This window comes from Molossus molossus, unplaced genomic scaffold, assembly GCF_014108415.1.
Source record: "Molossus molossus isolate mMolMol1 unplaced genomic scaffold, mMolMol1.p scaffold_m16_p_17, whole genome shotgun sequence".
NCBI classification, from domain to species: Eukaryota; Metazoa; Chordata; class Mammalia; order Chiroptera; family Molossidae; genus Molossus; species Molossus molossus.
In genome coordinates, this window is record NW_023425352.1 from 8,215,326 (window position 1) to 8,237,373 (window position 22,048).

The 22,048-nt window shown below is 59.0% G+C and overlaps 2 protein-coding genes across 2 annotated transcripts in view; both read left to right on the top strand.

The window, feature by feature from the left end:
* The window catches only part of KNDC1 (kinase non-catalytic C-lobe domain containing 1), a 54,789-nt gene extending 40,316 nt beyond the window's left edge, over positions 1 to 14,473 (top strand). The window contains exons 20-32 of the mRNA XM_036265477.1: positions 1,778 to 1,871; positions 1,948 to 2,045; positions 2,245 to 2,465; positions 4,218 to 4,331; positions 5,056 to 5,203; positions 5,281 to 5,460; positions 6,246 to 6,452; positions 6,786 to 6,868; positions 7,084 to 7,234; positions 10,623 to 10,745; positions 10,844 to 10,903; positions 11,732 to 11,889; positions 14,242 to 14,473. Coding sequence (XP_036121370.1) covers positions 1,778 to 1,871; positions 1,948 to 2,045; positions 2,245 to 2,465; positions 4,218 to 4,331; positions 5,056 to 5,203; positions 5,281 to 5,460; positions 6,246 to 6,452; positions 6,786 to 6,868; positions 7,084 to 7,234; positions 10,623 to 10,745; positions 10,844 to 10,903; positions 11,732 to 11,889; positions 14,242 to 14,473 — 1,869 coding nt within the window. The remainder of the gene's footprint in view (positions 1 to 1,777; positions 1,872 to 1,947; positions 2,046 to 2,244; positions 2,466 to 4,217; positions 4,332 to 5,055; positions 5,204 to 5,280; positions 5,461 to 6,245; positions 6,453 to 6,785; positions 6,869 to 7,083; positions 7,235 to 10,622; positions 10,746 to 10,843; positions 10,904 to 11,731; positions 11,890 to 14,241) is intronic.
* Positions 14,474 to 20,908: 6,435 nt separating this feature from the next.
* UTF1 (undifferentiated embryonic cell transcription factor 1) lies at positions 20,909 to 22,048 on the top strand. Its single transcript, XM_036265913.1, has 2 exons — positions 20,909 to 21,446; positions 21,570 to 22,048. The coding sequence occupies exons 1-2, from the start codon at positions 20,909 to 20,911 to the stop codon at positions 22,046 to 22,048; spliced, it is 1,017 nt and encodes a 338-aa protein (XP_036121806.1).

The following is a 22,048-nucleotide window of genomic DNA, read 5'->3' on the forward strand; positions in this document are numbered from 1 at the left end:
TGTGGGGGGCCGTCTGCCACCCTGCATGTAAGGAGACGGCCGTGGAGGGACCACGTCTTCGGTAGAACCACCCGTCAGAAGAATTCCAACATTTAAAGAAAAACACCGCCTGCCCTTTCCACTCCGCAGCATTGTTCACCGATAAATTCCACCAGCAGAGCTGAGTCAGAGGTGTAGGATGAGGACGTGAGCGAGCGTGTTTGGATTTGAGCGCGTTCTGCTTCCAGGAGTGAACACCTGGGTGCACCGGCTCTCGCGCGAACACACTGTCCGTGATGCGGTCCAGGCCTGGCCCCCGGAGCCCAGTTTGCAGGGGCAGTTTACCCAAGAGCCTGAGCATCCCTGGGCCTGGGCCTGGGCCGCCTCCGTCCCTCTGCCCTACCGCTCACCGTGGTCCTTCCACCCCACCCTCCTCCTGCAGGAAGGGCCAGCCTCACAGTCCCAACCAAAGACCCCCTGGAATTCAAGGGCTTGCTCATCGGATCCCAGAACCTCTTCCCCCCTCAGCCCTGGGGTTGGAGCAGAGGCAGTTGGGAGGAGAGGCTGTCCTGTCCCCCTCGAGAGGAGGGGCCGTGTCTGCATTCTGGTCACTGCCACGTTCGCTACGCTGAGCCTGCCCTGTCCTCGGGCTTCCCTGCCCCTCCTCTGTGCGAGGGGCACCCGGACTGTGTCCACAGCACAGCAGGGACCGTATTGGGGGCCACCTCTGCCAGGCAAGGCTGTGGCTCCTCCTAGAAGGACGGACACCCTCTTCCTAAAGACAGAAGGACTCCAGGAAGGAGCCTGGCGGAAGCGCTGCTGGGAACGTGAAGGGCGTCGTGTGGCTGCGTCCCTTGTGGCCGTGACGCCTGACGGCCCCTCTCTGTCCTCAGCTCTCTGCACAAAGCCCCACGTGGGAAACGGGCCGAGGCCGCAGGTCTGCACTGTTGAGTGTATCCGCGCTTGATGTTAACAGCAGAGCCACTGGAGACGCAGGGAGGCACCCTGGGGAGGTTGCGCCCTCTGGCGGCTGCCGCGCTCGATGGCTCCAGGAAAGGCGACTTCCTGACAAGAGGGTGGATTTGCCAGGAAGCAGGGGCCCCGAGTGTGGGGTGGGGGCCTCGGTGGACACACCTGTGGTGTGGGGACTGGGGACTGGCCTCGCCCCAGCACATGCCCGCATAGGGAAGCCACCACTTGCAGAGTGGACCCCTGCCCTGTGCTCGTCCCAGGACCAGGGAGGCCAGAAGGTGTGGTCCCAGGGGTCCAGTCTCCGCACTAGGCCTGTGATGTCCAAAGAACTCTGCAGAAGGGCAGGCCCCTGGGGACAAGGGCGGGTCCCAGGAGGCAGGAACAGTTCCTAGCACTGGACGCTGACCCCACCCTCTGCCTGCCAGTCAGTCCTGGGGAGCTGTGGGGCCTGCAGTTCTTGGGGGACAGTTCATGAGAGTCAAAGTCTACCAGCTGCCCACTTTTTTGGCCTCATTCTGGGTCAGTGGAATCTACTTCTTTGCCAAGGCCAGTTTACTGAAATATCACTCACCTTTGTACCTCGGCTCCGGTGTCCTGGGGCCACGACAGGGCGTGATCCCCACTTAGAAACACGGGTCTCTTGCCGCACAGCGTTGTCTTCTGGAGGCTTGTCATGAGCGGCGTGTGCCCCCAAGCTGGCGTGTTTTCCATACTTCCTTTCGTGTGGGTGCAGCTGAAATGTGAATTCGGAACAAGGGGGAGTGTGGTCTGGGGGTGCCGAGGCCACACCGGCCTGCCCTGGGCCCAGCAGCTCTTTCCTCCCTAGGAGCTGGAGCAGCAGCTCATGATGGAGAAGAGAACCTACCGGAAGACCCTCAAGTTCTACCAGAAGCTCTTACAGAAGGAGAAGCGAAGTAAAGGTAGGTCCTGTGCGCTCAGTCACACGGATGCCCCAGGGGCCAGGGCCGGTGGGTGCTGACTCTGCCCTGCCCCCAGGCTCCGAGGTGAAGACGATGCTGTCCAAACTGAAGGGGCAGCTGGAAGAAATGAAGTCCAAGGTGCAGTTCCTCGGACTGGTCAAGAAATACCTACAGGCGAGTCGCCCCGCATCCCTGCACCCCTCTCTCGCATGGCTTTCCCACCGTCCCAGCCTTGAAAATCCTTTGTAAAAGCAAACCCTGACTCCACAAGCTGTGCCGCCACCTGGGGTCCGTGACAAGGTGACCTGGGACCAGTGTCCTACACACACCTGGTGGCAGCAGCTCAGCCAGACGGCGCTGACTCTCCCCTCAGGTCATGTACGCGGAGCGGTGGGGGCTGGAGCCCTGTGCCCTGCCCGTGATCGTGAACATCGCCACAGCGCCATGCGACACGCTGGACTTCAGCCCCCTGGACGAGTCCTCGTCCCTCATCTTCTACAACGTCAGCAAGCACCCGCGCAGCGGCAGGCAGCGGAAGGCCCGCGTCCTGCAGGCCGGCACGCCCCTGGGGCTCATGGCCTACCTCTACTCCAGGTGCAGCCCGCGCCCGGGGGAGGGGCCGCGGTCTTCCCTGTCACCTGTCGGGAAAAAGGAACAGGCCCCTAGGAGAAGGGAGAGGTGGGGAGATTCTCGCCCCCCGCCATGTGAGATGGGTTTGCCGTTTTCATTTAGAAGAGAACGTCACCCAAGCTTGTTGGCTTATGGTAGCTGCCACGTGCCTCCTTTGCTGGGCTCCTGGCTTGAGTGGCCTCGGGGCCACAGGCTCCACCGGGCACAGATCTGTGGACCTAGGCAGCTGGGGCTTGGGTGCCCGGGTCTCGGGGGCCCCAGCAGGCACTTTGAAGGAGAGTGTGGGATTAGCTGGCCAGCAGTCTTCTCAGATTAAACACACACAGGACCCTCGGAGACATGCCTGAGTCCCGCCCACTTTACTAAGTCAACACCCCCATAACTAATGGCCTGGCTCCCTGGCCTGCCGGTGCTGCTGGGCTCAGGGTCCCTGGAGGATTCGTGCAGCCGTCTGTGGGCATGGGCTCTGCTTAGGTTCATTGCACAACCTGATTAATGAGCTTGCCCGGCAGCAGGAACACGCGTCCACTCACACCCAGTGCCCCAGGAACCCCCTGCACCCTCCACCCACCCCTCCATACACAGACGCACTGTGTCCTGCACGGGCCCCTCAGCTCCACCTGGCCCCCAGGTACAGGACCTGTCGGCCGGCTCTTAACCCAAAGGCCGGCACACATCTGGGCACGGGCCACTTTCCCAGACGGTGAGGGAGACCTCACCCAGGCTTGGCTTGTGGAGACCCAGGACATACCTCGGAGCCCCTGGGGTCCTCTTTGAGCTGGAAGCTGTGGTGACCCCAGAACTGATGGCCAGGTGGCCAGGGGACACCAAGGAAAGCTCTCAGGGCCTGAGGGCTCCTGACGGCCAGTAGCAAACAGGACGTCTCTCCTGCAGAGGCTCTCAGGCCTCTTGGGACAGCGCCTCCTCCCCCTGACCCTGTTCTCCAAGGCCGGCTGCCTTGTTGTGCTGGGTCTCTAGGCTGACCCTCAGACTCGGGCCTTGGCCTCCTCTCCTGCAAGGAAGGTGCCTCACATGCCCCTCACATGCCCCCCACAGGCCTGCTGTGCTACTTGTGGTGGGTGTGTGCGCGTGTGTGTGTGTGTGTGTGTGTGTGTGGCAGCATTTCACTCAGCCGAGTGGAACCCCCTTGGCAGGGCAGACCGGGCTGCTGTCTGCCTAGTCCCTGGTCTGAGCCTGGCCAGTGTCCCCAGCCCACTGGCCCTGGGGTCACCTGCAGCGGCTAGCGAGGGAGCCTTGCCAGGACCCCCACCTGTGTTTCTCACTCCCAGGCTCGGTCACAGACACACATGGTGTCACCAAATTGAGGCTTCTTGGAGCTCCCCTGAGGGTGGGGGACCCTCGTACGCGGATTTCATCCTAGTGACACAGACTTTGGGGCACAGGCTGTTGCTCTTTCCTAACGCAGTGATTTCCACCGTGGGGCTGGTGACTCGTGTGCACGAGCGTGTGCATCAGCAGGTTCTAGAGATTAAGGGAGTCTGAAAAAAGGATGGCCATTCACATGCAGGGCTCACACACTGTACATTCACTTATGTTCACACTCACATTCGTACACTTGCTCGCGCACACACATCCACCCCACTTTTGAGGTAACCACTAGCAAAGGCTGTGGTGGGCGCGGGGTGTCGTGCTTGCCTGGAGCACAGGCGAGGTGTGGCGAGGGCCCGGCCCGGTCTGACAGGCCCCTCTGCACAGCGACGCCTTCCTGGAGGGCTACGTGCAGCAGTTCCTGTACACCTTCCGCTACTTCTGCACACCCCAGGACTTCCTGCACTTCCTTCTGGACCGCATCAGCAGCACCCTATCCAGGTATCCCCGCCAGGCGGGCCGCATACGGCAGGGTGGACCCCAGGCCCTCATCTGGGGACCCAAACAAGGAAGGAGGGCTGGAGAAGGTTGAGGGGAGGGTGGAGGAGGCCAGGGGGTCACAGCCAGCATTGGCAGGAGGGGACTGTGGCCTAGCCTGGAGAGGCCACGAGGGATTGGGGGTGGGGAAGGCAGAGGGTGGGGACAGGGACAAGTGGGAAGCCAGGCAGGGCCCAAGCACCACGGAGGGAAGCCCACCCACAGCCAAGGGGCGAGGGTGCTGAGGGAGGGGTGGTATGCAGTGGGTGGGTGCGTGCTGGCTGTCCTCTGGCTGGCTCGTGAGCCCCTCCCCACAGCCCTGTGCACCCTCTCACCAGGCTGGAGCCCCGGCAGTCTCCACCCATCCCCTGTGAGCCCCTCTCCCACCCCCCATTCCCTCCACACGTGGAGCCAGGCTCCCACCCTGCCTGTTAGGAAGTGCTTTCCCGTGGCTTCCTGCCCCGGCGTCCTGGGTACTGGCTCTGGGGGTGCCAGGTGCCCCAGAACAGGCACCAGGGTGGGTTCAGGAGAGGCCAGGTCCTGCTCTGTGATGCTGAGCCCTGGGCCCTGTTGTGTGGCCAGTGCTGCCTCTCTCCTGCCCCCGAGTGGGCAGAGTAGGAGCTAAAATACCCCCTGAAGACAGAGCTGCATGCAGACCCCACACCCTTGCTTGGCCATCTGCCTCCAGGGCCCACCAGGACCCCACCTCCACCTTCGCCAAGATCTACAAGCGCAGCCTCTGCCTCCTGCAGGCCTGGGTAGAAGACTGCTACACCGTGGACTTCACCAGGAACGCCGGGCTGCTGGGGAGGCTCGAGGACTTCATCTCCTCCAAGGTGACCGCTGGGCAGCCCTCGCGTGGCAGCCACCGCCCAGCCCGGGATGCAGCCATGACCCCTCTGCTTCCGTCCAGATCCTGCCCCTGGACGGCTCTGTGGAGTACCTGCTGGGCATCCTGGAGGTGGGCACGGACAGGTGGGCTGAGGGCACCCCACACAGCACAGACCTGGAGGACCCCAAGGAGACCGAGGAAGACTCCAGACCCCTCAATGCCCTCTGTAAAAGGCTCTCAGAAGACAGCATCTCCCGAAAGGTGGGGGCCGTTCCCAGGGGTGAGCTTCCTGGGACAGGTGCTGCTCCCAGCCTAGAGGCCCCAGTATGCTTGTGCACACACATAAGCACGCATACACATGCACATATGCATACATGTGCACACATTCACACATGTACATGCCTATGTGGATATGTGAGCACACACGTGCCCTGTACAAGCACACGTGCATGCACACAGATATATGACACACCAGACCCATACATGCACAGACATGCGTGCACGTGTACACACATACAAGCACATGTGTGTGTGTGTGCCTATGTGGGCATGTGGCACATGTGGCAGGCATGCATACACACACATACAGGCACACATGCACACTCATCAGGCACTTGTGTACACACATGCACACAGGCGCATATGCACACATATTCCCTGCTGCTAGTCCTGGGACCACCTGTGGGGCTGGCATTTCTATTCCCCCTCTCCCTGGGCAAAGACAGCAGAGGGGCCTGGCTAGGCGCTAAGATGAGCTCACCTTCCTGACCCTTGGACCAGAGATCCAGGGGGAAGGAGGCATTGTCAGGAAATGTCCTGGGATGAGGGAACCTTTCCATAGTGTATGGCGACAGGCCCAAACTTCAGTGGCTCTGTCAATGGGGGAACCCCCTAAAATGACCTGGGCGGATGTCCTTGAGCCCACATGGCCGTAGGCAGAAGGGATTTGTTCTCTGGCTCTAGCCGAGCCAGATTAAAGGGTCCTGGGCCTGGGTCCTCTCCCGCCCTGCCCCTGACCCCGCCCCCGCCCCGCCCCGCCCCCGCAGAGCTTCCCCTGGAGGCTGTCCAGGGGCAACGGGCTGGTGCTGCCACACCATAAGGAGCGCCAGTATACCATCGCATCCGCCCTGCCCAAGCCCTGCTTCTTCGAGGACTTCTGCGGCCCCTACACCAAGGCCAGTGAGAAGGGGCCCTACTTCCTGACCGAGTACAGCACCCACCAGCTCTTCACCCAGCTGACGCTGCTGCAGCAGGTGAGGGGTCGGCAGCCTGGGTGGAGGGCAGGGCCCACACTGCTCACCTGTGGGGCGTCGGCAGGGATGCTCGGGTGCTCACAGGCCCCACAGGTGTTTGCTGGGGGGCACACTGACATGCAGTGAAGGGAGCCCGGCTGACAGGTGCACAGACCAGGGCGGGATGCCAGCAGGGACTTTGGCTCTGGGCCCACAAAGAGCACACAGGGCAGGCATTGAACCTGTGTCTGCAGAGATGACCTCCATCCTTCAGCCCCCAGCCCCTAAGACACTGCCTTGAGCATGAGGTCCCTGGGCAAGGTGCCCTGACCATCTGTGTCCTTGTCTCCATAGGACTTGTTCCAAAGGTGCCATCCTGTCCACTTCTTAAACTCACGGGCCCTGGGCGTCATGGACAAAAGTGCAGCCATCCCAAAGTGAGTGTCTACCTACAGGTGTCCGCCCGGAGTCCGGGATGGATGGTTGGCAGGAGGGTCTTGGCAGCTTCACCTAAGTGTCTCGGCACTCTTAACTGAAGAGAGACGCTGGTGCCCAGCACACCCTCAGAGCCGGACCCTCTGTTGTCACACAGCTGGTCCTGAACCAGGCCCAGCGCCGTCCTTGCTGTGACACACACCCATGTCTCTTCCAGGGCCAGCTCCTCCGAGTCTCTGTCGGCCAAAACCTGCAGCTTATTTCTGCCCAATTACGTCCAAGACAAGTACTTGTTACAGCTTTTAAGAAGTGCAGATGACGTCAGCAACTGGGTGGCCGCCGAGATCGTGACCAGCCACACCTCCAAGGTTGGCGCCTCTGCAGCCCTGAGCTCAGAGCAGGGCTTGGGGTCAACTGCACGGGCAAGAGGCCCTCCTGAGGGGCCCCATCGTTTTTCTCCCAGGGGAGGGGATTTTCAGGCCCCACTTCAAGCCACGGTCCTGTCAGCCATGACCTCAGACACATCGTCCTGCCATCCAGTGGGCACGGCCTGTCACATTCACGCTGAGCTGGCTCTTCACTCTCCTGGGGATGCACACTGGCTCTGGGCCACCATGACAAGCCTCTGTCCTCCCTGGGATCTGCACACATGTCATCCAGCCACACATATGTCTCACACACACAAATGGCCTGTCCTGTACATACATACAGCCCACACGCAATCACTGTCACACACACACACACCATTCTGCTCACACACACTCAAGGCTCAGAGAACACTTCCCTGAGACCCTCTCCATCCTCCTGCCTGAACTGTGTGCTGGACTGTGAGTTGGGACCGCCAACTGTCCCACTAACCTGCACTTTTCAAGGGTGGGGATTCACTTGGGTCACCGTCACATCCTGGCAGGCAGCACCTTGTATGCCCTAAGCCAGTTGGTGGGACAAATGAAACTCAGGTCAGTGGTCCAATCGAGGTCAGCTTCCCACTTCCTGGAGGCCAGACACAGCCTCTGCTAGGCCCCTGGGGCTCGGGCTGGACCGAGCGGATCTCCGCCTGAACGGACCCACCTGCTTCAGGCAGGGCAGTGGGCAGGCTGAGGGGGACGGTCACCTGCATCAAGGCCCCAGGAGCTGCCCCAGAGGCCATCGAGGCCGCCACCTCCCCATCAGAGGGCGAAGCCAAGATAATGCCCGCTCCTGGCATTAATTTTTTTTCCTTTTCCGATACTCCTTTGTGTCCCCCACCCTGAATCCCATGGGGCAAGCCCAAGTTTCATAAATAAATGCAGGTTTCTACTTCTTTCCCCTTTGGGGAGAATTTTCGAGCTTAGGAGTTAATTAGTGGACAGATTGACCCACCCTCACTTCTACCAGGACGTGGGGACAGGCACCCTGGGCTCATTCACGATGTTGCAAATATCATAGCAGCAAATGCAGCTTCCCCAAATCAGGGCGGGCTGTGCAAGGACCTTCCCAGGGGATGTGAACAAGGACAGTGACCTCCTGGACCTCGGCCTCCTGGGAGCTTCCCTGAACCTGAGCCCCGAGAAGGCAGAGAGTGTGGGCTCCCCATCCTAAGTCAGCAGCTGCCCTGCTGACAGGTCAGCACGGAGGTCCCAGCATGTTCCTGTGCCTGTGCGGTCAGTGTGACGGAGCTGAGACTCACCCGGGGCAACGTGAACGGCCTCCCACATCCCTGTCAGCAACAGACAGAGACGATTGTCCCAAAGCAGCACTCGGCACGACGCAGGGACAGGTGGCAGAAAGAGCCACACATCTCGCCAGGGGACACCCTTCTGATAAAAGTGGACGGGGGCCTTTAGCCAATGTGCTTGTCACATCTGAAATGCCTGCTGTGACGGCCAGACCAATCCAGAAGACTGACGTTTACGTCAGAAAAGTGTTCGAATTAAAATGTTGAGCCAGAGAAGACAATGGAGTGGTCCATAAAGCCCTCAGCGATAACGATGTATTCCACTCAGAACAGACTGGGAGGTTGGGAAATACAAGTTCGAGAAGAAAAAGAAGTAAAATTCCTCATCTTAAAAAAAAAAAAAAATGCTTGTTGTCTTGTTTTAGATTTAAAATGGTGAGTTTGAGCCCCGGCCAGTTTGGCTCAGCGGTTAGAGCATTAGCCTGCGGTCCAGAGAGACCCAGGTTCGGTTCCTGCTAAGGGCATGTACCAGGTCGGTTGCAGTGGTCCCCAGCCCCGGTTGGGGTCGTGTGGGTGGCAACCACTCGATGTGTCTCTCTCACATCAATGTCTCTCTCTCTCTCTTCCTCCCTCTCTCCCTCCCGCTCTATCTGAAGATAAATGCAAAAATATCCTCGGGTGAGGATAAAAAAAAAAAAAAAAATGATGAGTTTGAAACCAAAACAGAATTCTCAATTCATAGAGAAGCTTAAAAGTTTTGGAACACAGTAGCCAAGAGAAAGAAGCCAACCTGGCCATTCACACAGCGAAATACTGTTCCACCTGAAAAAGGAATAAAATCACGGCACAGGCTGAGCGTGGGTGAACCCCGAGGACATCACGCTGTGTGAGACAGCCAGTCGCAAAAGGACAACTGCGGTTCCTTCCAGGTCTGAGGGAAGGAGGACCCCCAGGCTCAAGGACACATGGCTGGCGAGTGGGTGGGGCTGTCCCATGGGTGAGGAGTTTCAGCTTCGCCGAGAGCCAGGTCTGTGCCAGCCCGGTGAGCACCATTGTCTCTGCTGGGCTGTATCGTGAATGGTGAGGCGGGTACATTTTATGTCACGTATTTTTTAACCACGAAAAAAAATTTTTTAACAGCAAAGAGTGATGGGACAGTTTTATCTGAAAGTGTTTGAAATGACATACTTTGCGTCTATTTAAATATACGAAGAAACAATTGTGATGTCAACTTAAAAAGTAGGAGTGGGGGAATGTTTTTCAAGATCCTTTGGGAAGCACTCAAGTCGGAGAGCCGGGAGACCTCGATGGTGAATGGCCGCCAGGGACCACCCACGTGACCTCTGACCTCCGAGCACATCAAAATCACCAGAGACAAGGGTCAAGCCCAGTGGAAAGGCGTCTGGTTGGGACCTGTAGGTGCTGTGTCCACATGGGGACAGTGGGTAGGGTGAGGCAGCTCGGAACAAGGGGTCTGCTGAATTCTCCAGAGCCTTCTAGAGGTCTCTGGAATTGTGAACTCCAAGCGCTGCCTGTGGGTCCATAGTCTCAGCCCCTCAGACCTGCTGTGAAATACTGTGGCCTTAGGAGTGACCTCCCTTTGGAGCTGCTCATGGGTCATTCCATTAAATCTGGTGACCCTGCCCCCAGTGGCCAAGAAACCACAGAGGAAGCAGCGGGACCACATCCCTGGTCAGGTGCTGAAGCGCCCCCTGCTGTGGACACCGACCTGGTGGGCGATGAGAAGCTGACCCTTTGCGTGGTTTGCTTTTGGACCATGGGCTCCAGCTCCCGGGGTGCCGGGGGATGGGGGCGCCTGCCCTTCCTGGTCCTGAAACTCATCCTGCTCCCAGCGCAGAGGTCTGCCCAGAGTGTTGACTTTCTCATCCATCTTTATGCTTGTTGGGCATTTGCTTTTCTGTTTTGTTTTTCAGTAATGCCCATCCTCCTGCCCAGAGTCCCTCCCACCACTCAGCCCTGTGCCCGCTACCTGCCCCTGGCACACACAGTGGGCCCGATGCCGGGTCCTCACAGGTCCTAAAACAACCCCCCACATCGGTCATAACCGGGAAACACTGATGCACCGTTCCTCGTGTCAGTTGCAGGTAAATCTGCTGTCCAAATTTTTGCTGATTGCAAAATTGTGCTACGAGCAGAGGAACTTTGCGACCGCCATGCAGATCCTGGGTGGCCTGGAGCACCTGGCCGTGAGGCAGTCCCCGGTGAGTCCCCATGGGCTGGGGCCGGAGGCGGCTGACCTTGGCCGTGGCGGCTGGGAGCCCCAGCCCGATGCAGGGTCTCACCTGTGCTCTCGTTCCAGGCCTGGAGAATTTTACCGGCAAAGATAGCAGAGGTCATGGAGGAGCTGAAAGCTGTGGAGGTACTCCTGCTTTGCCTGAGCTTCGGGCAGCTGTGTCCACCTGGGGCTCCTCCGTAATGATGCAGTCTGCACAGGTGGGGGTGGCGCCCATCAGAGCCCCAGGCACACGGCTCCCACAGTCCCCTCAGAGTCGTGCATGGAGCAGCCTGGCCTTGCCCATCTCCCCAGGGGGCCTCTGCCACTCACCTGGAAAAGGTGACTGGTAGCTCAAGGGCTCTAGAAGCCCACCCGCTGGCCCAATGGCATAGGGTACAGGTGCCCAGAGGACCTGAGCTTGGCTGACTGGCCAGCCTCCGCTGCCTGGCAAAGTGCATAGGCAGCCTCCTGAGATCATAAATGAAGAAACGGCATTTGGAACAATGGGGCATTCCCCCTAAATAAGGTGGCAGGAGCAGGCCCCAGCCCAGACTCAGCTCTCTGCGGGTGGGAGGACTGTGTGTGTCCTCGGTGGACACCAGACACAGGCCCCTGCAGCTGGCCAGCCCGTCTTGGTCTCATTTGGGGAGCTGGGTCACCCGGCTCTTTTCTGGAGCCCGTGGGAGAATGAGTTAGGGAAGGAATTTGCCATTTCAGTAATGGGACTTGTGCAGCGTTCTGAGGGGGTCAGTGTTTCCTCTGTGGTGTTCTAGCTTGACATCTGGACTTTCGATCCCCAATCCAATAATCCAAGGAGCGCTTGGATTGGGTTGTAAATCTGAAGGCTGTAGCACATGCTGCAGGAATACGGGCACCAACCAGGATGGACTGGGCTGAGCCAGCCCCTGGCTGAGCGCCCAGGACTGACCCCTGGCCTGTGTTCCTCGCCCATGCCCCTGGCTGGGCCACCAGGTGTTCCTGAAGAGTGACAGCCTGTGTCTGATGGAAGGGCGGCGCTTCCGGGCCCAGCCTACCCTGCCCTCGGCCCGCCTCCTGGCCATGCACATCCAGCAGCTGGAGACTGGGGGCTTCACCATGACCAACGGGGCCCACAGGTGGAGCAAGCTCAGGTGAGGGGCCCACGGGCGGCGCAAGCTCAGGTGGGGGGCCCACGGGCGGCGCAAGCTCAGGTGAGGGTCCCACGGGCGGCGCAAGCTCAGGTGGGGGTCCCACGGGTGCAGCAAGCTCAGGTGGGGGGCCCACGGGTGCAGCAAGCTCAGGTGGGGGCCCCGCGGGTGCAGCAAGCTCAGGTGGAGGCCCCGCGGGTGGCACAAGCTCAGGTGGGGGGCCCACAGGTGCAGCAAGCTCAGGTGGGGGGCCCACGGGTGCAGCAAGCTCAGGTGGGGGCCCACGGGTGCAGCAAGCTCAGGTGGGGGGCCCACGGGTGCAGCAAGCTCAGGTGGGGGGCCCACGGGTGCAGCAAGCTCAGGTGGGGGGCCCACGGGTGCAGCAAGCTCAGGTGGGGGCCCACGGGTGGCACAAGCTCAGGTGGGGGTCCCACGGGTGCAGCAAGCTCAGGTGGGGGTCCCACGGGTGCAGCAAGCTCAGGTGGGGGTCCCACGGGTGCAGCAAGCTCAGGTGGGGGCCCCGCGGGTGCAGCAAGCTCAGGTGGGGGTCCCACGGGCGGCGCAAGCTCAGGTGGGGGTCCCACGGGTGCAGCAAGCTCAGGTGGGGGCCCCACGGGCGGCACAAGCTCAGGTGGGGGCCCCACGGGCGGCGCAAGCTCAGGTGGGGGTCCCACGGGCGGCGCAAGCTCAGGTGGGGGGCCCACGGGTGGCGCAAGCTCAGGTGAGAGCCTCCCTCATCTCTCCTACTCCTCTGCCTGAGCCCCCTGATCCTCACTCAACCCTCACCCAGCCCAGGGCCTCCCACCCCCTCGCCCTGTGACCTGCAGCCACCTCTGCTCTACAAACTAAGTGCCAGCATGTCCCACACTTGGGGCATCTGTGGTCTCAAAACAATGCCCCAAGGTCACTGCAACCTTCCTGTGGGAGATCCAGGCGCACCTTGAGCCTCACCCCAGTTGGCATGTGACTGTCCTCCCTGACCCCCAGGTGTCGTACCTTCCCTCTCTCCCTCCTTCCACTGTCCCCTTTGGGCCCCTCCCCCTAGAGCTGCCCATGTAGGACTCAAGGTCAGTCCCTCAGCCTGCTCCTGCAGTCCCACTGTTCACCTGCCCAGCGCAACTGGGGACTCACCTGGGAGGCACAAAGTGAGGATCTGGTTGTAAAACCTCCACCTTGAGCCCCGCCAAAGAGGACATTGCTCCCTCCTGCCTTGGTAGGGCCCTCCAGCAGCCAGGTGACCGCGTGCACGTGTGACCTGGTCACGAAGACTGCTCTCGGCCCTCTGCACTGTGGCGCTGCCCTCGACTTTTCACCCCCACTTTGTGCCCCGTCCTCAGAGCTTCAGGCCCATCCTGATGCCATTCTGGGCCGCCTGGTTCCAGGGGCATCCTCACCCCGCAGCCTCCACAGCCCTCCGTTCCCTCCCCGCCTCTCCTCTGGCCCCCCACGCAGGCAGGCGGGGGCTGGTCAGGACGCAGCCCCCCATCCTCAGGTCATGGGCAGGTGGCCTTGCTCTGTAAACATGGCCCAGGACCTGGAGCCCAGTGGTTCCAGCCTCCTTCCGGCCACCAATCGTAACATAGGGTTGACGAGACAGCAGAATGCACACTTCAGGTACGAGGTCAGAAAACCTGTGTCAGCAAAGTGGGGATGTGCAGAGGACCGAGAGCAGTCTTCGTAACCAGGTCCCACGTGCACGCGGTCACCTGGCTGCTGCCCGTTAACGAGAGTGAAGTCCTTCATACTGACACACTGCCTCTTCCTCCAGACTCAGGGTCCACACTCCCAACCCCAGGCAGAGTTACGGACTTCCGCTTCCGAGTCCCCAGTTTTCTCGACACCCAGGGGTTGCTGGTCACTGTGTAACTTGCAGGTGTCCGGGGAAGAGCCCTGGTTCAGTGTCGCGCGCTTCCCAGGGTGCAGACACGCTCACGGTGGTGGCCCAAGCTGCCATCCTTCTGTCACTGAACCCGGTGCTGGGGAGGCGTGCACCCCACACGTGGCTAACAACGCCCCTTAAACAACCCGCATGTACTGCACCCACCGCCTCCGCGTCCCCAACGGCTGACAGTAGGTTTTATTCACGTTGGAATCCTTAGCACCGACTAGGGCGACATAGAGGTTCAGCAAATATTTGTGGAATGAAAAGTGGATGGACAGGCAGATAGATGGACAGACAGACAACAGGACTGAGTAATGAAATGAGGTTTGGCCTCGTCAATACAGACAACTCAGAGTTTGCACTTCGAAGGGCTTTGGTTCCAAAGTCGGGACCAAGATGGAAATGCACGAGCCGCAGAGAGCTGCCCCTGTGACTCATACAGCCTGACGTCTCCTTTCTTTCCCCCGACGCAGAAACATAGCCAAGGTGGCGAGCCAGGTGCACGCGTTCCAGGAGAACCCCTACACCTTCACCCCAGACCCCAAGCTGCAGTCTTGCCTCAAGCAAAGAATCACGCGGTTCAGCGGGGCTGACGTGTCCATCCTGGCAGCAGACAGCAGGGCCAGCTTCCACCAGATCGCCAGCGAGAAGCATTCTCGGAAGATTCAGGACAAGTTACGGAAAATGAAAGCCACGTTCCAGTGACGGAGGACGGTGGGTCTGGACGTGAGAGTCCACGCCAAGGACAGAGCTGGGAGAAGGAGCCACCTGCTCACCGCTCCAGGCCAAACGGCCCCCCGAGGGCAAAGCACCCGCCGCCTTAGACTAGGGACCCCAACATGGGCCCAGCCTGGGCCTCTGGGCGCCAGGACAGAGAGCACAGGGCTCGGACCATGACCCAGAGGGGATGGGCACCAGTGGAAGTCGGGGTGTTTCTGATAGAAAACTTAAAAATTAAATCTTAAAATTTTCATTGAAAATAGAGCAAGGAGATGCCTCAGGATCAGAAAGAAACGGCTCTCACCACTTCTCCTGTGATCCAACCCACCTCCAAACCCCACACCCACCACCCAGGCTCAGACTGTAGCTCAGCTGCCTACTGCACAGTGTTTTCATGGGTCTGGCCTCCATGTGCCCAGCAACAAAGGACCAAGACTGACCTCTGACCCCAACACCAAACATAGGTTCCAAGGGGTCTGAACCCTTCCACTGGGGCACCTAATGCTTCCCAGTGGCCCAAGCCCCAACCTGGTTCACACTCCCACCCCCCAGACCTTCCCACCCCAACTTCTCCTGGCTCACCCTGTCCCAGCAGCACGGGGGTCCCAGAGCCCTGCTGCCCTCCATTCCAACCGGGCCCCCTGCTGCTGGTGAGCACCTGGAGGCTCCACAGTGGCAGCCCCCCAGGTACCCTGTGGCCGCACATGCCCACCGCCCCCACCACTTAGAACAGCTGCTGGTGGGCCCAGCCGGTGTGGCTCAGTGGCTGAGCATCGACCCAGGCACCAAGAGGTCGCCGGTTCGATTCCCGGTCAGGGCACATGCCCAGGTTGTGGGCCTGGTCCCCAGTGGGGGGCATGCAGGAGGCAGCCAATCGATGTTCTCTCTCATCGATGTTTCTATCTCTCATCGATGTTTCTATCTCTCTCTCCTTCTCCCTTCATCTCTCTCTAAAATTAATAAAGAAAAATAAAAATTAAAAAAAAAGCACCAAGAACAGCTTCTGGCGGGACAGGTGCACCCTGGCCAGGGCTCTGTTCCTAGCAAAGCATGCGAGACACAGCAGCTCCACAGCAGCGGCGCCTCAGGGCCCTGACAGGTCCCTAGCCCATCTGGTGACCGAGGGTCCCTGGGCCGTAGCCACTGCCCACCCGCCTTCCGCAGGCATGCCACGCCCACGCCCACGCCCACGCCCGGGCTCCCACAGCTTGCCCTCACCAGCGCTTTGTCAGAACCGACCAGGAAACGAAGTTTGCTGTCTCGATGGTGCCAAGCTCTTCCCCAGGGCTGTTTCCACGTGACTGGTGCTGAGCACAGCTCGGTGGGTGGGGGACACTCTCGGGGGGGGCCTGCTGTCACCACCCCCACAGGGACGCTTCCCCACCAGGGGAGGCCAGACACCCTGGCACTATCCCAGGCACCCACGTTCCTCCATTGCAAATCACTGTAAACCCACCATCGCCCTTCTGAGTTTTAGAATTAGTGATTCCTTAGAGCAACCAGCTATATTTCTAAGAAAACTTCCTAGTGATAAAATGCTGTCTTTCAATATCAAGATGTGTTTTCCCACATCGATTCAGTTCAGACACCCAGGTCCTGCTTCAGTGAAATACAGGGGACTCGACACTCCTGGCCATGCAAATGTGGCTTTTTTTTTTTTTTAGGCTTTTATATGAGGATTATGTTCTGCCAATCAACTCTTACATTTTCAGATTTTGAATTGAACACGACAGTGTCACAAAGCCTGAAGCAAAACTAGCGTCCAGCACAAATAAACATTCCAATTGTAACGATTTATTCAGGGGAACTGTTGGGGCTTTTGGCTTAAGCATGACGTGTGCATGGTGCCCTCGTGTAGCACAGGTTTCTAAATAAAATCATTTCTACCAAGACAGCTTCCCAGTGGCTCATTTTGTTTCTCCCCTAACATGACACCTGCTCTGTGGTCAGAGTGGGGGCTCCTTCGTGACTAGATGGAGACAATCAGGTGGGAGGGTGGAGGGGTGCTCGGGCCGCAGCCACGTCCTCGGATGGCTGGGAGGAGGGCAGGTCAGCCAACTCCTTTCTCACGCAGGCCGCACCGGGACGTGCAGGCCCGTGAACAACAAACTCACTGCAAGAAATACCTGCCTCTGGAGAAGAAAACTGCAAACCCCTCAAAATCGCTGAGTCCCCAAGGCTTCCCAGCACCACCAGCTGAGGCTGCTCCGCCACAGACTGCCCTGCCCCGGCAGCTCCTGTCTGGCGAGCCCGAGCGCACTGCAGCCTGGGGGCCAGACAGCGGTGAGACGCTCCCGGGGCACAACCTCGCCAGGGCCGGGTTGGGCAGGGTCCTCACGGAAGGGCTTGCTGTTAGTGGACACCACACACAGAGGGCTGGAAGGCCAAGAGCTCACAGTTTGGGGTGTCAAGTGTTGTTGGGAAGTTCCGAGATGAATGGCAAAGCTCTCCGCCTGGCAGGCAAGTAATGAGGAGTCAAGTTTTGTAAAAGAAAACAAAATAGCAAAGCCTTGTTACTGGGGACAGCAGCTGCCGTGGTTGGGTGGTTCCAGTATCCCAGTCACGTACAGGGCGAGGGGCAGGAGGGAGTGGTTTGGGTCCTCACCCACCGGAAAATCACTAAACCCTGCTACCGCTTCCCTCCTGAGATACAAGTAAGGTGCCATCTAGACAGGTCTCCCTTCCCCACACCAATCTAACCAAATCAATGGGAACTGAAGGCCAGTGACCCCTCAGGTCCTCCAACGAGCCACACTCCCAGGCCGCCCAGTAGTTCCCCTCCTGCACTGGTTGGAGCCCAGCCTGGTGCACAGATGCTTGGGAAAAGCCCCAACCACACAGGCAGTCTGACTGCCCCAAGAGGGACCAGCAGGTAGAGAGCAGCCCAAGGTAGCCAGGGGAGGGCGCATGGAGGGGGAGAGACACTTGACTGTCCAGGCAGCCCAGTAGCCACCCAGGGCACCAGCACATGCCACTTGGAGAAGACTTGTGGGACCCCAAACAGCCAAGCCATAGCCCAGGAAATAGTACCCAGGCCTGCCCGGCAGAGGCCACCACTGCCTGCCCAATCAGGAGCAAAAAAGAGGAGCCCGCCCTGGCCGATTTGGCTCAGCGGTTAGAGCGCTGGCCTGCGGTCCAGAGAGACCCATGTTCGGTTCCCGTAAAGGGCACGTACCTCAGTTGCAATTTGTCCCCAACCCTGGTTGGGTCGTGTGGGTGGCAACCACTCGATGTGTCCCTTTCACATCGATGTTTCTCTCTCTCTCTCTCTTTCTCTCTCTCCCCCCCCCCTCCCACTTTATCTGAACAAAAAATGTCCTCGGGTGAGGATTAAAAAAAAAAGAGGAGCCTACCTGGTCCTCACTCTAGGTCTGACCAGAATCACCAGCATAATCAACAGGTGCAGCCCTCACCACTGCATGGAATGGCCTGTCACAACCAGTAAATAACTAAAGCTCAAGCTGGGGGAGGCCGACCAGTCCCTAGACATGGGGTTCCGTTGGGAACGCAGGATTCCAGCCGCTGGCCCACCAGCTTCCTCTGCTGGACCCCAGCCCAGACCGGGGAGTTTCCTGCTGTCTTGTTGCTCCTGTGTCTGTCTGAGGTCGACTGCAAAGACAGTGGGAGTCCTTGTGGGATGTGGGACACTCCGCCTGCAGCTGCCACTTTCTCTCAGCCCCCATCTTCTTCTTCCCGTCTCACCCCTGCAGGGGCTGATCTAAGTAACATGGGGAAAGGCATTTGCAAGGGGAATGGGCCAAAGGCAAAAGCTCTCAATCAGTGGCTGGCTGCTCACAGGGGCCAAGCTCAGCAATCCTGAAGCTACTCTCCATGCCCATGAGGGCTGGCCAATAACAAGCTGTAGACAAGGGAGTCAGGCCTCCCGCTGTCAAAGAAAGGAGCTACAAAAAGCCCGTGGGGAGGTGAGAACAACCCTGCAGTGCGGGGACAAGGGGTCCGGTACAGAAATACTAACCAGATTCGTAGACACAGGTGAGTGTACATTCCTGGGCTGCTGGGGGCTTCTCAATCACTGACCCCGACCTTCGGGTGAATCACTCTTTGCTGTGGGGCTGCCCTTTGCATAGGGGGTTCCACAGCATCCTGGCCTCTTACATACAAGCAGCACCCCGCAAGTTGTGACAATCAACAATGTCTCCAGATATCACTAAACAACCCCTGGCGGTGGGATACCGCCAAAACCACTGGCTTAGAAGCAGTGACAACCCTGGACCCAGATCTTGGTTTCTAGATCCCATTCCCAAAAAAAACCACAGATTTTTTTTGAGAAAGGGTTGAACAGCTGATTGGTGGGGAAAGTTCCAGATGGCCAGGAGCATACTGTAGTGTCGGAGCGAGAAAGTGCTTAAAAGGGGGGGGGGGGGGGGCACAGAACATGTCAAAGGACAGAGGACAAGAGAGAAAAAGAAATTGAGCTGTGAAGAATTCCCAGTGGCTAAAGCTGTGTCATCTGAGCACCTAAACACCAGTGCCAGACTGTGGCCCAGGAATGAGGCAAACATCCACACTGACATAAACTGATGAATGAATGAATAAAAAATGAGGAGAATTACAGAAGAACCCTATAATACATGTAGATGCCCCCAGCAGTGCAGTTTGATTACCCTGAATGTGGGTAAACTTGGTGACCGGCCACCACTGCAAGGCAGAAATGGGGAGGTGACCTGACAATGGACAGACGAGGCACCACCATATGGTAAATCAGGTGAGTATCACAGTCCTCTAACATTACACACCCTGATGTAAGGAGTAAGATGGCCATGGGACCTCTGTTGTCTTCTTCCCAGAAACCCATAACCCCAGTCTAACCACAAGACACCAGACAAACCCAAACTGAGGGACACTCTACAAAATACCTGACCAGTGTTCTCAAATTGTCAAGAATGTGGAAATAAGAGTGAGGAATGTCATAACCAGAGGAGAATGAGAAGACACTACAATGGAAGTCCCTGGACTCTGGGACAGAAAAGGACATCAGTGGAAAACCTGGTATGACCCAAATAGTCTGTGGTTTAGTCAATAAGGCTATACCAGTGTTAATTTCTTAGCTCTGACAAAGGTATCACCGTCATGGGTAATGTTCATGGGAGGGAAGCACAGGGACTCTGATGTTTGCAACCTGGCTGCAAATCTAAAATGTTCCCAAATGAAAAAGTTGTAAAAACTATTGTAGCTAGTATATGGAAATAAAATTTATTTTTGCGTACTATTCATTCAATGACCTTGCTAAATTCACTTAATAATTCTTATAATGTGCTTACAGATTATTTTCACGTATACAATCATTTTAGTTGCAAATAAAGACAGGTTTGCCCTGGCTGGCTTGGCTTAGCGGTAGAGCACTGGCGTGCAGACCAAGGAGTCTCAGGTTCGATTCCTGCCAAGGGCATGTACTTCAGTTGCAGTTCACCCCCCAGCCTTGGTTGGGGTCATGCAGGAAGTGGCCAATGTGTCCCTCTCACATCAATATTTGTTTCTCTCTCCCTCCCACTCTATCTGAAGATAAACAGAAAGATATCCTCCGGTGAGGATTCAAAATAAATAAATAAATAAAAATGGTTTTACTTCTTCCTTTCAGGTGTGTATCCATCTTACTCATTTTTCTTGTCTTATTGCTCTGGCTAGAATGTCTAAAATAACCTTGAACAGAAGTGGTGATGTTTGACATCCTAGTCTTATTCCTAATATCACAGAATAATGCGCAAAACTCTACATTGACCATAATGTTGGCCAGATGTTTATTTCTGCGAAGTATGTGTATGAATTATGACACTAATTCTGACTGCCCTGATCTGGATTGTACCAGATCCAGCCCTAAGCCACCTGCACGCAGTGATGAACGCCACCTCCTGTGCACATACTAAAACCACACCATAAAGGAGGAGCACAGCCAGCGCCTAGACGTTATTCGTAAACAACAGCCTAGAGCGCACCACAGGCAACAAGGAGGCGGTGCGAGGGGGTCTTCCGCCTAGAAGGTTCCAGAGCCGCTCAGCGCAGCGGTGAGAGGGCACGGCACATGCGTAAAGATGAGTTGAACTTTGCGCATCCTGCACGTTACCGTGTTAGTTTGCACCTCAATGTAACAGTTTAAAAAGTACTGCGAGCACAATTGTTTGGCAGGTTCCTCCCCGTCGAGCGGGGGCGGAGCTTTGCTCTCTGCCCTCCCGGCCTAGGGGCCCGGAAGGCCTGCGAAGACACCAAGGCGCAAAAACAGACGGAGTTGAACTTGGCGCAGAGGGGGCGGAGCAGGGCGGGGCGAAGGGAGGGCCGCGTAGACCCGGCCCGGCTCCGGCTCCGACGGAGGGCGGAAGAGCACATAGTCCTCGGAGCGCGTGTGGGCGGCCTAGCGGGCTGCGGCCCGGACCCCAGCGCGTCCTCCCCTCCCCCGTCCCCAAGATGATGCTCCGGCCCCGGCGGCCACCCCCGCCTGCGCCGCCCGGATCGCTGACGCAGGCCAGCCCAGACCTCGAGCCTGGGTATGCCCCAGGAACTCCGCCTAGACGGCCCGCCTCGCCTGGCGCGCCGGTAGCGCCTGAAATCCCCGGGTCGCCGGTGTCCCCAGGCTCAGCGCAGCGCACGCCTTGGAGCGCCCACGAGACGGAGCTGTTGCTGGGCACGCTGCTGCAACCGGCTGTGTGGCGCGCGCTACTGCTGGACCGCCGCCGAGCGCTGCCCATCTACCGGCGCGTGTCGGCCGAGCTGGCCCGCCAGCAGGTGCGGCGCACGCCCGCGCAATGCCGCCGCCGCTACAAGTTCCTCAAGGACAAGCTCCGCGACGCGCAAGACCAGCCGCCGGGACCCTTCGACGCGCAGATCCGCGAGCTCATGGGGCTGCTTGGCGATAACGGCCGTAGGCGCGGCCGTCGCCGCTCCCCCGGGCCTGGGCGCCCTCCGCGCGGTCGCCGCGCGGTCCCGGGTACGCCCGCCGAGCCGGGTAGGTGGGGTGGGGGAGGGGCGGGCATACCGAGCGGGAGAACCAGGTGGATGGGGAGGGACCTGGAGGTGGAAGAGCGGCGGCGGCCTGGGTGCCCAACCCTGTACCCCCTTCCCATTGCAGACGCCCCGCCGCTGCCTGCCGCCCGAGACCCCGACGTGGACCCCGCCTGGACGCTCAGATTCAGCTCGTCCCCGCCCAAGTCTTCTGAGGCTCCCGGCGATCCCGGCTCCCCGACGGCACTCCCCAGCTTAACCCCCGCGCCCGGCCGTCCCGAGGATCACGCGTCCGACCGCGCCCCCGGCTCCCCGCCGCCCCTCGACCCTGCCTGGGAAGAGCCCGACTCGCCGCCGGGCCGCCCAGAAAACCACGCGCCACCCCAGGCTGCACCCCCGTCGCTGAATGCCGCCCTCCTGCAGACCCTGGGGCACCTGGGCGACATCGTGGCCATCCTGGGCCCCCTGCGCGACCAGCTGCTGACGCTGAACCAGCACGTGGAGCAGCTGCGCGGCTCCTTCGACCAGACCGTGTCCCTGGCGGTGGGCTTCATCCTAGGCAGCGCCGCCGCGGAGCGGGGCGTCCTGGGGGACCCGCGCCCGTGA

Bases quoted from the DNA above. Each gene is read 5' to 3' on its own strand.
- UTF1 (XM_036265913.1), top strand. From the start codon at position 20,909: ATGATGCTCCGGCCCCGGCGGCCACCCCCGCCTGCGCCGCCCGGATCG. The intron at 21,447-21,569 runs GTAGGTGGGGTG...TTCCCATTGCAG, and splicing joins GGGTACGCCCGCCGAGCCGG to ACGCCCCGCCGCTGCCTGCC.